General features: G+C 51.2%; 4 protein-coding genes across 4 annotated transcripts; 2 read left to right on the plus strand and 2 right to left on the minus strand.

Annotated features, from left to right (window-relative positions):
* Positions 1 to 623: 623 nt before the first annotated feature.
* Z517_11817 (uncharacterized protein) lies at positions 624 to 4,786 on the plus strand (the record flags this gene model as incomplete). Its single annotated transcript, XM_013423400.1, has 15 exons — positions 624 to 638; positions 705 to 1,617; positions 1,669 to 1,721; positions 1,782 to 2,257; positions 2,317 to 2,372; positions 2,420 to 2,601; positions 2,686 to 2,903; positions 3,044 to 3,422; positions 3,489 to 3,561; positions 3,606 to 3,679; positions 3,739 to 3,748; positions 3,823 to 4,026; positions 4,094 to 4,214; positions 4,271 to 4,362; positions 4,464 to 4,786. The coding sequence occupies 15 exons, from the start codon at positions 624 to 626 to the stop codon at positions 4,784 to 4,786; spliced, it is 3,189 nt and encodes a 1,062-aa protein (XP_013278854.1).
* Positions 4,787 to 6,119: 1,333 nt separating this feature from the next.
* On the minus strand, positions 6,120 to 6,872 carry Z517_11818 (60S ribosomal protein L12; the record flags this gene model as incomplete). Its single annotated transcript, XM_013423401.1, has 5 exons — positions 6,120 to 6,133; positions 6,198 to 6,528; positions 6,598 to 6,718; positions 6,775 to 6,808; positions 6,869 to 6,872. The coding sequence occupies 5 exons, from the start codon at positions 6,870 to 6,872 to the stop codon at positions 6,120 to 6,122; spliced, it is 504 nt and encodes a 167-aa protein (XP_013278855.1).
* Positions 6,873 to 7,379: 507 nt separating this feature from the next.
* Z517_11819 (protein transporter sec23) lies at positions 7,380 to 9,789 on the minus strand (the record flags this gene model as incomplete). Its single annotated transcript, XM_013423402.1, has 3 exons — positions 7,380 to 9,530; positions 9,582 to 9,632; positions 9,688 to 9,789. 3 exons carry the CDS (start codon positions 9,787 to 9,789, stop codon positions 7,380 to 7,382), a joined length of 2,304 nt encoding a protein of 767 aa, XP_013278856.1.
* A 522-nt stretch (positions 9,790 to 10,311) lies between these two features.
* Z517_11820 (uncharacterized protein) lies at positions 10,312 to 14,186 on the plus strand (the record flags this gene model as incomplete). Its single annotated transcript, XM_013423403.1, has 4 exons — positions 10,312 to 10,385; positions 10,533 to 10,813; positions 10,861 to 13,880; positions 13,932 to 14,186. 4 exons carry the CDS (start codon positions 10,312 to 10,314, stop codon positions 14,184 to 14,186), a joined length of 3,630 nt encoding a protein of 1,209 aa, XP_013278857.1.
* Between the last annotated feature and the right edge of the window lie 367 nt (positions 14,187 to 14,553).

The following is a 14,553-nucleotide window of genomic DNA, read 5'->3' on the forward strand; positions in this document are numbered from 1 at the left end:
TGGTACACTGTGTGTCACATACATCCGCAAGCGCTTACCATTTCTGCTGGTGGGCGCTTATCGAGATGGGGCGCCAAGTAGCAACCTGCATACTCGCATGTACCCATTACTACCTAGTGAGCTAGATACTTATCTCCCTTACAGGGCTGTGAATGCAGCAACCCCTATGTCTTGCAGCCTAGGTGAACTAGGTACCCCATCCTGGTTCATAGCATCCCTTGAACTGACAGAATCTCACAGACTTGTTACCTTCTCTCCAGACTGTGGCTTTCGAAAATGAATACTCAGGCCAAGGCACTTTGGGGGGGGCATCTGTCAGCCTCGCCTCGACGGCCGAAACATACACCTGGTGGTCTGTCACTTCTCCAGCAGGGAACGTGTGGAAGCCTGCACGTCTCCGACGTTAGCGTCGACTTTCTGGAATGGCATCCTCTAGCTCCTGGTCGAGGGGTGGTTGGAGGATTTGGTCACAGAGCACGACATGGGTGTGGTTAATTGTCCAAAAGGCCCCTCCATCATATCTGCCCGTGTCTTCTTCCTCAGCGATTTAAGGTCAATCTCGACAGAACTCTCCGCCTTCGACCTATACTGGACAACCACTCAACCACGAGAACTCGGCAGCCATGGTGAAACGACCAGTGAGTTCAACTATATCTCAGAGACACTGCGGAAGGAGAAAGCTGGCACTAAATGTCCGGCTCTAGGTCACCTACCCTGTCGCCGATTCATCTGCGCTCGTTGCCATTCAGGTTCAACTTTCACATGGTGACAGTGAGCGAAGCGATCCAATACAACCTACGCCTGCTTCCATTAGAAGTCCCTCCGAGGTCATTGGCCCTCGCGAAACTCCAAATTTCGACCCGGATGTACCAATCCCTTCGATCGAGAGAGAGCCTGTTTGCGCCTCGAACCTCCTTCCTCGCAGCAACTTATCTGTGCGCCCCAGAACTCCTTCCTTTTCTATCACACCTCCTGCGCCAGAGGGAACTACTACCCCAGTCCCTTCGGTTTCTGCGAGTCGTGGGACAAGTCCGACACCATCCTCCACAGTGTCCGGCCTCAATGAGCTTATCAGAGACTTAGAGCTTTCTGGAGAGCCGGGGGAGCATCCGACATCGCATAGCAGATCTGATTCCCTTGGGGAGCGTCATTCCCAAACTTCTCCCACGACCTCCGCTGCTGGTCGAAGTTTTGTGGACGATGTCACCCACGCCCTGAACAATATCAGGTTGGGCACAGAAGGTAGTCGGGCCGGCACCCCTACCCCAGAGACTTATCTTAATCCGCGGTCCCCAAGCCCCAGTCTACGCATTGACGATGCCAGTCGCAGTCCAAGATCTGCTTCTCGCCGTCGGTCGAGCTCTTTTGTTGATCCCGCCCCCCACAATGTTGCGGAGGAAGAACCTCCAGCAGAGCCGTTCCACAAGCCAGAGTTCCAACGAGAGCTTGCCAAAGCAGAGAACCTTGTGAAGGATCTGGTCAACATTCTTGCCAGCTCAACACTGCACAATGAAGCTCAGTCTCGCATCAACGCCCTTCACTTGCAAGCCGTCGATTTGAGCCGCTTCCAAAAGCCCTCAACTCGTATTGTGGGCTTGGTAGGAGACGCCGGGGCTGGTAAGTCGACTCGGAATTGCCCCTTGACGGGTTGTCGCTGATTGTGTACAGGCAAAAGCAGCGTCTTGAATTCACTTCTGGACTTCGAAGGGTTTGCTCGATCGGTCAGTAGCGAATTGTTCCTGTCCGTAACCAAACTATTGCTAAGTCTAGTGTCGATAAAGAGTGGTAGTGGGCGGGCGTGTACTTGCGTCGCAACTGAGTACCATCACCATGAACATGATTACTTCGCTATAGAGATGGAATATTTCACTCTCGATGAGATCTCCAGTCAACTCACCGAACTTTTGCAGTCATACCGACACTTTCACCTCCGTACTGGTGAAGACGCCCAGGACGAGCAGTCGAAAGATCTCAGGGAGAAAGCGGAGGTTGCTGAACATACATTTCAAGCAGCCTTTCGAGATCACCTGGTGGACAATGTACAACTCCTTAAGGAGGGGTCCGAGGAGACTGTGCTCCAGAAATTACTCACATGGACCAGGAACTCCGGTTTACCCCTAGGGGACAGGCCAGGTGCCAGCCCCAAAAGAGAGGTCTTCAATGAAGCAAGCCAATGTTCAGACCGCTTGATTGAACTTACCTCTGAGCCAAATTCTCCGAACCAACCTTCGACCTGGCCATTCATTCGAAAGATCAAGTTCGTGCACGCAACCAAACCCTGTTTTTGTGCCTGTTGTACCTGGCTGATTATGACAGAGTCTACCTCAATGCGTATATTCTGAGCAAGGGTCTGGTTCTCGTTGATCTTCCGGGTGAGTAGGCATTCTTCAGTCGACTCACCGTTTTCTAATATTGTCAGGCCTTCGAGACCGTAACTCGGCCCGGGTCAAGATAACGGAGAGATACCTGCTTCAGTGCAATGAGATTTTTGCCGTCTGTCCCATCGCTCGAGCCATCGATGACACTGGTGTAAAGGGGGTTTTCGAGCTTGCAAGAAGGGCTTCCCTGTCGAGGATTGCGATCATTTGTACCAAGTCAGAAGTAAGGGCCGAATAGCTAAGATGACCCCCTGATCCTATAGAGCTCGCAAAATTTTCAAGGCTGACTTTCTAATGTTCTTCGCAGGATGTTCGAGCAGAAGAAGTCAAGAATGATCACGGCCGAGATGTCAGCGCGACCATTGAGGGGTTGAATCAGAATATCAAGAAATTGAAGGCATCCTTGGACGAGAACGAAGACGATATAAACCAGATAAGAGCCTTCGACAGTGACACCGAAAATGAAATTGACAGTGAAGAGAGTCAAAGACTTGTCAAACTTCACACGGCCTCGAGAAGGTTACAGTAAGTCTTTTTGTTCTTGGAGTACATGGCCGTGATGTTGACAGGTTCCTTCTGTAGGAAGCAGATCGACGAAGCCAAGTTTGAGTGAGTAGTTAGTTCTACCCTCGGGTCCTTGCAGATTAATGACACGAATCCTCCAGATTGAAGACTTTCATTGTCACCGCTCGCAACGAGAAAGTCACCACAGAACTACGGAAAATCTACCAGAGCCAGATCCCTGGTGATGACTTACCAGTTTTCTGCGTCAGCAATTTTCTGTACTGGGCACATCGAATGAAACCAAAAGCGGGAGCCATGCCCGCCCTGCAGCTCTCTGGGATCTTGGAAGTCCGAAAGTATTGCCTCTCCATCGTCGCCCAGAGCCAGCTTCGGGCAGCCGTTGAGTACATGAACAATGCCATCCCTGCACTACTGGGATCTATCGAGCTCTGGGTGCAATCTGGCGCGGGAAGTCTAGGAGCTGAAAGGAAACAAGCTGTTCGAGACACTATCCGAGGGATCGAAAGCAAATTAGACACGGTGAGATTTCTGTGAGAGGGACTTTCAATGCCTCTGGGTTGGTCTGATTCGAATATTTACCAAAAGCTAAACCTGTCGGCATCCCCTGTCAATGCCAGCGCATCGTCCATGGAGAGGCAATTCAACGCACATATAGTTCGTGTCATAAGTCTGTCAAGTCCAGTGATGAAACTTGCCGTTGAGCTAATGCTTTGGCAGATCAAAATTCCGACGACTGGAGTGAAGCCGCAGAAAATGCGACCATGGAATGGCAAGGTGTAAGTGGTCCAAATCTCCAAACGATGCTTTTGGATTCGACTAATGCAAGCATTGGCAGTGGCATCACAGTTAGGAACACCCATTTTTCCCCCAATTATCTCTCTCCATGCGATGTTAGTGCAGACCTTTGATACTCTGACAGGTACCTACGCCGCTTTTTGTCGAAACTACGGCGATTACAGCACAAGTTCGACAGAGATTCGGCGCTGTTGGAATCAGGAAGCTATACAAGCCATGGTCACCCAGATGGCTACCCCTTGGCGAACCTTTAAACAGGCCCTGGAGGACTCGCAGGAGAATCTGCTGAACAGGACTGAGGATTGCTTCGATGAGGCTATAATCCTATGTACGACATGCCGCATCCAGGGAATTGTATTCATCTGACCAAGCGCTGATGATTCTTGGCTGACCAGGTGGTTCAACGAATGTCCCGACACGCTCGCTACAGACCTTGAACGTGACCATGACGCACAGAAAGGCCCTTCTCCTCTCCGCCATGGAGGGACTAGTAGAGGACTTCCAGCGCGATCTATCGTGAGATTTCCAGCTCCTCTTCCTCGGATGGACCACAGGCTAATTCCACAATATAGTACGCTCCGAACGGCTGCATTCTCTGGAATTCGCACCTCGTTCATTGGTCAGATCATGGAATCGTCCTACCAGAGGACCATGCTTGAAAAAGGTGAGTTCGTTTGGTTCAGGTCCACGGGCCTCGAAATCCCTTAGTGGAAGCTATACTGGGGGATCGCGGGTTACAGATACGGGACGACTAACCCACGATAGGTCGTGGAAGCGACATGAGGCGCAAGACCATCATCCGAGACGGATTCAGCGACGAGCAGCTCTTTGCAAATCACTGCCGGAAATTCCGCTCCAAATTCCACCACCTCGCGCAAAGCCTGGAGGACGACATGCGAAAGGCCGTCGCCTCGCACCTCGCCGTACTCCAGAGCGACTTTGATACCGTGAAGGACGAGAACGTGGCCCTGGAGAGCGAGCGCCATCCCGAGTTCCGCCAGCGACTCGAGACCGCGGTGCGCAACATGAAACAGAGCATGGAGCATGTAAACTCGGTGGTTTCGCGTTTTGGCGGGTCTACCGCTTGAACAGGGAGATACGGCGTCCTCAGAACAACTCCAAAGTGTTTGATTTTTGTGATTGTACATATGCCCCTGTTTTTGCTGAGACATACCAGGAGCACGGCCTGCCGTCGAGCTCTGTTTGGTAGATATTGACTAGTTATAAGCCCTAATCCGAAATGTATGTATGTGTATGTGTATTGTACTTGGTATTTATATATCTACTTGGTAGCTCCATGAACCATGGGCTTTGTTGGAACTTTTCATTCTCGGATCTGGGTAAACCCCCCTTGGAATCCAAACCGCCCCTGAGTCTTTCAGCCGCGTCACGTGGCACGTGGCCTGAAGCACAACCTTTCTTCCCCCCCCCCCCCCCCCCCCCGGTCCTTTGCAAACATCCCCCTTTTTGGGCACAGAACCTCGTGCAGCAGTAAATGTCTCATGTCTCATGTCTGAGGTCTCATGTTCTTTGGTTCGAGCGCGTGCTCGTGATGGCATTGAGTTCAGGGAGAGGGCAAAGGTGTCCCCAGAAAATAGCCATACGACCAGGGGACGGACGTGATGTCCAGGTTGAACATGGACTGACAGATCAGACACATCAGACACACAGACAGACAAGACACAGAGGCTCACGACATTGATTTCAATTACAATTCAATTTTCAAACCCTCCCATAAAATAGAAGCAGGGGACACCGTGGTCACCCTTCTCCAACACCAGAAAAAAAAAACTAAAAAAAACTACTAATTTTCTTATTCATTCATTCATTCATTTAATCAATCAGACCGTACAAGTTTGTCAAGGGGTGAGAGAGATGAGGGGGGGATTGTAGACACAAAAAGGATATGGACCACTGCATCCATGGAGGAAAAAAATAAAGAGTAGATGCCGTGGTGAGTAAGGTGTCGGTTTGATCTTCTTTGCATCAAAATAGGCAGACATTATCCTGGTGATGGCTCTCCGTGAATGGAAAGGGATAAAGGCCAGAGTGTTGGCAAAGGTAAGGGGGGGGGGGGTGGTTTTGCGAAGTTTGTGGTTCTTCTTTGGGGTAAGAGGGGGGGAAGAGAGGGAAGAGAGAGAGAGAAGGGGGATGTTTTTGGGAGTAAAAAAGGCCATGGTCATGATCATGGTGGAAAAGGGGAGAGGAGGAAGAGGGAAGGGAAAAAGAAATGGGAGTGGAGTGGGTTGGCTGATGATGCCTCGATTTTCAAATCTTTTTTTCGTTGATCCTCATTACTGTTTTTGGAGACATGACATGGTTCCCAGGCATCGCTCATGGACGACATCATTGTCCTGCTGTACCACGCTACCTCGAACCGGACGAGACTCGTGGTTTCTTCAGCAGGCATTGCGTCTGAGTCTATTCATCGGGCACTGTGGTACACGAGTTAGTAACAGGAGACAGGAAAGTGTTGGCAGTCCAAATGTAAGAACTGACCCTCGATCGACCCTTCCTTGATCTCATCACTGATGTCCTTGGGACTTCTCCCGTCGACCTGGCAACCCACACTGAAGCAAGTGCCGAGAATTTCCAAGATTGTGCCCTTCAATTCGCGAGCGAGCGACTTGTTCGCACCACGCATGGTCCGGGCAATATCGAAGACCTCTTCAAGAGGGATCGACTTGGAGTGTTTGATGTTCTTCTCCTTCTTGCGGTCTCGCGGGGGCTCTTTCAGAGCTCTGATGACGAGTGATGACGCTGAGGGGACGACGCTGACGGCAGCTTGTCGGTTTTGGATGGTCAGCTTGACGGTGACACGGAGACCTTTCTATAGGCACACGAAAATGTTAGCTGATTCGTGCGGACGCAGATAATAGCTTGTTATGGAAACACGTACCCAGTCACCAGTTGCCTTTGCAATGTCTTCTCCGACCTTCTTGGGCGAAAGACCGAGGGGGCCGATCTTGGGAGCGAGCGTGGCAGAAGATCCGACCTCACCGCCAGTGGCGCGAAGGTGGCTGACAGAAATCCATGTCAGTCTCTTGCAGATTGGAGATTCAAAGGGTGATCATACATGATCTTCACCTCATTGGGATCTAACTTGGGAGCTGAAGGAGTGAACACATGTTAGCCGCCGAGCTGATGCTGCTCAAGAAGACGATACTTACGCATGGCGAGTGCGAAAGGTAGTCAGTCTCTCGAGGTGATGGTTGTGAGCTGGAGGATAGAAATCTCAGGGAGAAGCAGTTCGCGAAATTGAACTTGACTAGCAACTTTTTTCGGCGGATGCCAAGACTTCGACTTGTGGGTGAGATTATTCCAAATACGGAATGGTCGAAATGGCTTGGGAAGTAACTCTTGGCAGGTACAAAGCACGAGGGATCGTGTACAGCAGCACATCTATTACATTTCATTTGCGCAAACTCATTTCATGTCATGCCAATTTTCTACCAGTATCTGCCCCCTCAACTCAGTCGCTTGTAAAAGGAGCTGCGGCCACCCCCAATGGACAGGTTCCTGCAGGAACGTCCGAGATGCGTGGCTAATGTCGCAAAGATAGAGTCCCACGTGCCCATCCACAGTCATTATTGTTGCTCCTAGCGCATGCCTCTACGTAGACCCAGATACCGCCAGTCTGGACCGGATTAGCGAATGCCCAAGGCTATAATAAGGGGAAACTTACTTCATCAGATGGTCCATGAATGTCTGCAATGACACATCATCAGTGAAAATCGTCTGGGCAGACTGTGAAACTCCGCCGTAACCACCAGTCGCGTGGGTGGTTGAAGGATTCAGTTTCGACAAGAGGAACCGGGCTTGTGAACCTCCAGCATCGCAAATAATAAATCGCGGCAGAGGGAATCGGTCCTGTACGAGTTCTCGTGCGTCTTCCTTTGGTGCATCAAGAACTGCCCGGAAGTTCTCATAACCTTCTTGGTCCTGATAGCCGGCTTTACGCCACTCTGCCATAGTTTCGCCATGGAAGATGAGAATCTGGAAGAAAGTATCGAGGAGTAGGATGGTCTGTGGCTGGATGGAGGCGGAGTCGAGCAAGACTGGCTGGCCACCTTCATGGTCCAGACCATAAGAGTCCAAGGTGGGTTGGATCATGATCAGTGAATCTCCCACATACTCATGGTTGAGCACGTGTCGATAAAATGCCGTCTCGTCGGGCGAGTTGTTAAATACCTGAAGGAATTGTGATCTGCGCAGGTGGAACATGAATTGAGGATAGAGGGTAAAGTTCTTGTCCAGTCGGAAGGACGTTGGGTCATCTTTGCGATAGTCTGCAAACCGTGAGCAGAGCCTGATGAGCATTCGGTCCACCCATCTGAGGACATCGGGCCCATCGTCAACCTCTGCTTTAAAGACCGCAATCCTTGCCATAAGCACAGCAGCGGCTTCCTGGTCGAAAGACTGTGCCAGTGCTTGGTCGCCAGTTGGTCCGCTCAAATTGCGGGCGACAGTGGTCACGCGTAGGTGATACTGCCCAGAAGAATGCTGGTAATACGTCAAAAACTGCATCATGCCCCGTTGCGGGCCTTGCTGCATAGGTGCTGGACCACCTTGGTTGGCAACCTCAAAGTAGATGCCGTAGCTGGATGTGGGATCAATGCCGCACATTTTCCAGAGGCAGGTGTTTCCGATACCACATTCTGTCTCGCCGACAGAGCTAGACTTCTTATTCTGGGACACCGCGTGACCGATGAGGCCGGTTACCTTGAGCTCTTTCGTGGTAACCACTTCAAGAGATGCATTGAATCCCATCAAGAGGTTGTCGCTTTCATCTTTGTCAAAGACTCGAACAAAGGACTGTTTGAACTGTGATGAGGTGAAACTGTCGGTCAGGACCATATGACCTCCAGTCGAGTTCGCCAGTCCTTTCATTTCAAGCAGGCCCACTTGGTCGAGACAGCCAACGTATAGATCAATGATGTGTCCGTTGTGGGCAGTGCGTTTTGCAAGACCGTCATAGAATTTGATTGCCTTCTTGAAGTATTTGACGTTATCACGGTCGATATCGTGATGTGATCGAATTGGCTCACGCAGTTCTGGGGCAACGACCATACCGGGCCCTTCAGTGGCCGGACCACCAGCGAAGAGCATGATTCTGGCTCCGGCATTTTGGAACGACGTCTCCAACAAGCCGACCGCGATGCTCATCGCGACTCCGGTAGCGCGAAGTGGCCGGCGGTCGTTTGCGACAGGCCAAGGGTCTTTTTGTAGCTGCTCAATCGCATTGGTGATCTGGAACTCAGCTTGCTGAACTGGAAGGAGGAATCGGGCTGCAGGACCCATAGGCGGAGGTGGACGTCCTTGAACCGGTGGCATATTAGGTCTCAGGCCGGGTGCAGCTAAGCCCAGCATTTCCTGAACCTGTTTTGCGGCATAGTCCTTGCTGCCCCTAAAGACGTATGACTTCTGGCACTCGGTATAGCCAATCTCATGCACGGCAACATTGGTTCCGAATGTGACCAGTCCTACCAGCGCATTCGCAGGGAGCAATGACAAGCTCATGACCAGAGTTTCCTTCAACGCTTGCAAGCCATCCTCCTCAATCGCAGTATCCACCACGTAGACGAAAATGGGTGGAGCAGGAGCAGGTCGGGCCAGTTTGTATTCGACAGTGGTGTTCGCGGGGTGCATCTCTGGTGGGATGTTCTCGGCACTTATATCTCCATAGTGACGAGGTAGAGGATTGCGTTGCAGACAGAAGGGACAGATCCACAGTTTAGCCCGAACATCGACGTTAGCGAAGGGGTTGAGGACCGCCCGACATGGCGCCTTGCAGGTAACTGGCTCATATGGAAGTAGTGGTTTGCCCAGTTCCTATCAAATCGTCAGCACAATGAAAAGATTCCTTGAGTTCAGGGTACTCACTTTGAGCGGAGTGAGCAAACAGCTCACGGGGACCACCAGTCGGTTTGCTTCCTGATAAATAGCTGTTAGTATGAATTCAAATACGGCGCGGAGACTATTTCAGTACCATGCGCGTCGATGGAATGACATTCCAACTGAGTCTGACGCCATCTCTGTCCTCAACCTCCCCCCAATTGTCCTTGATCGCGTCGTATTGAGCCTGGTCCATTGTCGTCGGTGTATCTAATCTGTCACAAACACATGCTGATGGAAATCGGTCTGAGTGAGGGAATGGCTTGAAGATGGAACCGCAGGCTCGTCGGTCTGGGCTATAAAGGGCAGGAGAAAGCCACCTAGCTATTCCAATAGAGTGTCAAGAACGCAAGGAATATGCAGGAGGATCAGAGTGGTGGTGGTCTACAAAGAGTGAGCCACTCTGGCAAGTTCGGGGTGAAAGCGACAGTCCATCGAAATCGATAAACTGGCCAAGTCCCCACACTGCGCGGTCTCGCTGTACCTTCCGTTTTGCTGGTCACTGTCAGGCTGCGGACATTTGTCTACAACTGAATTGAGCACCGCACCCAAACCCCATACGGAGCCACCTATGCTTTTCCAACTGGGACATAAACACTAAACACAACAATTCTCACACGACGAATTTTGATAGCGACGTTGTGTTTGAGGGGTGCAGCATGTTTACAACCCGTCGTTGAGAATTTGAGCAAACTGAACTCCTCTTTGAGCCGCCAACATGGCGTCCCCTTCAATGCTCACAAAGGCAAGCCCTGGCCCTTCGTCCTCCGTTTTGACGTCTCTAACCTTTGAGTACAGTTTGAGAGCAAAAGCAGTCGCGCAAAGGGTTTAGCTTTCCACCCAAAAAGACCATGGATCCTTGTCAGCTTGCACAGCAGTACCATCCAGTACCACATCATCCCGCCATTTCTCGAAGCACCCAAACTAACCACTCTGCAGGCTATGGGACTATCGCATGGGAACCCTGATTGACCGCTTTGAGGAACATGATGGACCAGTTCGCGGGATCGATTTTCACAAGACACAACCACTCTTTGTATCAGGAGGAGATGACTACAAGATTAAAGTCTGGTCCTATCAAACCAGGAGGTGTCTCTTCACCCTCAATGGTCACCTGGATTATGTCCGGACAGTCTTCTTCCACCATGAGTTGCCTTGGATCTTGTCTGCCTCTGACGACCAGACAATCAGAATTTGGAACTGGCAGAACCGGTCTTTGAGTGAGTACTACTGCAATGGGTTTTCAGTTCTCCCTGACATATGACAGTCTGTACAATGACCGGCCACAACCACTATGCCATGTGCGCACAGTTCCACCCCAAGGAAGATCTCATTGTCTCCGCGTCCCTTGATCAGTCTGTCCGAGTGTGGGATATATCAGGACTAAGGAAAAAGCACTCTGCCCCGACCTCGATGAGCTTCGAGGATCAGATGGCACGAGCAAATCAACAACAGGCTGATATGTTTGGCAATACGGATGCTGTTGTCAAATTCGTTCTTGAAGGGCACGATCGAGGCGTCAACTGGGTCGCTTTCCACCCGACTCTGCCTTTGATCGTGTCCGCAGGCGATGACCGATTGGTCAAGCTATGGAGAATGAGCGAGACCAAAGCATGGGAAGTCGACACCTGCCGAGGACACTTCCAAAACGTGTCTGCATGCCTGTTCCATCCACATCAAGATCTCATTTTGTCCGTGGGTGAGGACAAAACTATTCGTGTCTGGGACTTGAACAAGAGAACTTCCGTCCAGTCATTTAAGCGGGAGAATGACCGGTTCTGGGTGATTGCGGCCCATCCAGAAATCAACCTGTTTGCTGCCGGCCATGATAACGGTGTCATGGTCTTCAAACTCGAACGAGAGCGGCCTGCATCCTCAGTGTATCAGAACCAGCTATTCTATATCACAAAGGACAAGCACGTCCGATCTTACGATTTCACCAAAAATGTCGAGTCCCCGTCGCTGCTGTCACTTAGGAAGTTTGGCAGCAATTGGGTCCCTCCTCGTACGCTCTCCTACAATCCGGCAGAGCGATCGATCCTGGTCACCTCGCCCACAGACAACGGCACTTACGAGCTGATTGCCCTTCCTCGAGATGCCACAGGGGCTACTGAACCTACTGATATCAAGCGTGGATCAGGGAATGCCGCAGTTTTCGTTGCCCGCAATCGTTTTGCCGTTTTCAGCACATCTACTCAGCTGGTTGAAATCAAAGACCTGGGTAACTCAACAACAAAATCCTTCAAAGCACCTGCCGGCACGACTGATATCACATATGGTGGCACTGGTTGCCTCCTTCTCATCTCTCCCACAAACGTGGTTCTCTATGACATTCAACAGAAGAAGCAGCTGGCAGAACTGAGCGTTACTGGTGTCAAATATGTTTCCTGGTCAAATGATGGTCTGTATGCTGCTCTGCTCAGCAAGCACAATGTCACCATCGTCAACAAATCGCTAGAACAAGTCAGCACCCTGCACGAAACGATCAGAATCAAGAGCGCAGCCTGGGACGATTCAGGCGTTCTGCTTTACTCAACTCTCAACCATATCAAATACACTCTGCTCAATGGTGACAACGGCATCGTCAGAACACTCGACCAGACGGTTTACCTCGTCAAAGTCAAAGGACGTAATGTCTACTGCCTCGACAGATCCTCCAAACCCCGTGTGCTCACCATTGACCCAACGGAATACCGCTTTAAATTGGCTCTCGTGAAGCGTAATTACGACGAAATGCTTCAGATCATCAAGACCTCACCCCTCGTCGGGCAGAGCATCATTTCTTATCTCCAAAAGAAAGGCTATCCCGAGATCGCTTTACAGTTTGTGCAAGATCCCCAGACGAGATTCGAACTCGCCATTGAATGTGGCAACCTGGAAGTGGCCACAGAAATGGCCAAAGAGTTGGACCGACCCAAAATCTGGACACGCTTGGGCACCGAAGCTTTGGTTCATGGCAATCATCAGACCGTGGAGATGACCTATCAGAAACTCCGAAATTTCGACAAACTCTCATTCTTGTACCTTTGCACGGGCGACGAGGAAAAGCTGACGAGAATGGCCAAAATCGCCGAGCATCGCGGAGATTTTGTCTCCAGATTCCAAAATGCTCTCTATCTCGGTGACGTGGAGAGCCGGATCCAAATGTTCAAGGAGATCGACCAATATCCTCTGGCTTATCTCACTGCAAAGTCTCACGGATTGATCGAAGAATGTCAATCAATACTCGAGCTTTGTGGGTTGACAGAAGACCAAATCTCGATGCCTGAGGCGGGAGAAGGTCTTGCTCCTCCTAAAGTCATTGTACCTACCTACAAAGCGAACTGGCCGGTCAAGGAGGCATCACATTCGTCATTTGAGAGAGCGCTTCTCGGCGAGGTGGGCGTAGCAGTCGATGACGAAACAAGCCCTGATCTCCTCACCGAGGACGTCCCCGCTGCTGCCGACGGTGACGGGCTCGCAGCAGATGAGGATGCGGATGCTGGCGAAGGTTGGGACATGGGTGACGACATCGGGCTCGAGGCCACGGGGAATGACTCGGATTTTGTCAATGTCGACAACCCGGATGCACCTGCAGAAGCTGCTGGGCCGGGCAGCTCAGAGGCAGATATGTGGTCGAGAAACTCTCCACTAGCCGCGGACCATGTCGCAGCAGGCTCTTTCGACAGTGCCATGCAGCTGCTGAACCGTCAAGTTGGGGCGGTACATTTTGAGCCCCTCAAGTCGAGATTCTTGGAGATCTACCAGGCGTCTAAAACATTTCTGCCCGCCAATGCCGGCTTGCCGCCTATTGTGAACTATGTTCGCCGCACCACCGACGAGACGGACAACCGAAAGCTCCTGCCTGTCATTCCCCGAAACCTGGAGACCCTCAACAATGTTGAGCTACAAGAAGGATACACGGCCATGAGGACAAACAGATTGGAGCAAGGTGTCCTCACGTTCCGGCGACTGCTGCAATCGCTTCTTGTCAACGTCGTCAGTTCGCAGGCACAGGTGGACGAAGCTAAGGCGCTGATTACGAAAGCGATGGAGTACACGCTTGCGATGAGCGTTGAGCTTGAAAGACGCCGGCTTGCGGCTGAGGGTGGTGAGGCCGAAGCACAACTCAAGCGACAGCTAGAGCTTTCGGCATACTTCACCATGCCCAAACTCGAAGTCTCTCATCGGCAACTGGCTCTGATGGCAGCTATGAAATTGGCATTCTCGAACCGACAGTATTCCAGTGCATTGTCCTTTGCAAATCGCATCCTAGCCAATGGTGGCGCGGCGAAATTGGTTGAACAGGTGAGTAGATGGAGAGAAAGCATCCCGCTAAGTTGCTAACTTTGTTTGCAGGCAAAGAAAATCAAACAACAGGCTGAGCGGTTGGGATCTAGCGACAAGATCGACATTGAATACGACCAATTCGCCGATTTCGACGTCTGCGCCGCTTCCTTCACTCCCATCTACACCGGAGCACAAAGCGTGTCATGTCCATTCGATGGAGCCAAGTATCAGAGCCAGTTCAAGGGACAGGTGTGCAAGATGTGCGAGGTTTGCGAGATTGGTGCCGCCGCTAGTGGTCTGCGATTATGGGTAAAGGGTCTATGAGGGTAGGCAACAAGAAGGTGACGACTTTACAAGAATTTGACGACTCCTGAATATTTGAGAGCAGTGGAAGCAACACTGGCGTTGCACCGCTGGGATTGCTCCGCGCTACTCCAGCCTAGAAGACATATCGAGATCAGCCTTAGTTGTAGACTTATGCCGCGAAGCAGACTCCTGGAACAGCAGCCAAGCCAGCTAGCTCTTGCATAGGTCGCTATAAGAGGACAAGAAGATGTCCACCTCGTTCCGCGGCCTCTCGGGTTGTCCAAGATGCAGTTTGTTCTTAGGACTTGTTATTTCTCATTGCCTGTCGACTCATCAGGATCCCGATGTGGCATGGAAGGTACTGTATGTATGTAGAAGAATCCTC

This window comes from Fonsecaea pedrosoi, assembly GCF_000835455.1.
Source record: "Fonsecaea pedrosoi CBS 271.37 unplaced genomic scaffold supercont1.8, whole genome shotgun sequence".
Lineage (NCBI taxonomy): Eukaryota > Fungi > Ascomycota > Eurotiomycetes > Chaetothyriales > Herpotrichiellaceae > Fonsecaea > Fonsecaea pedrosoi.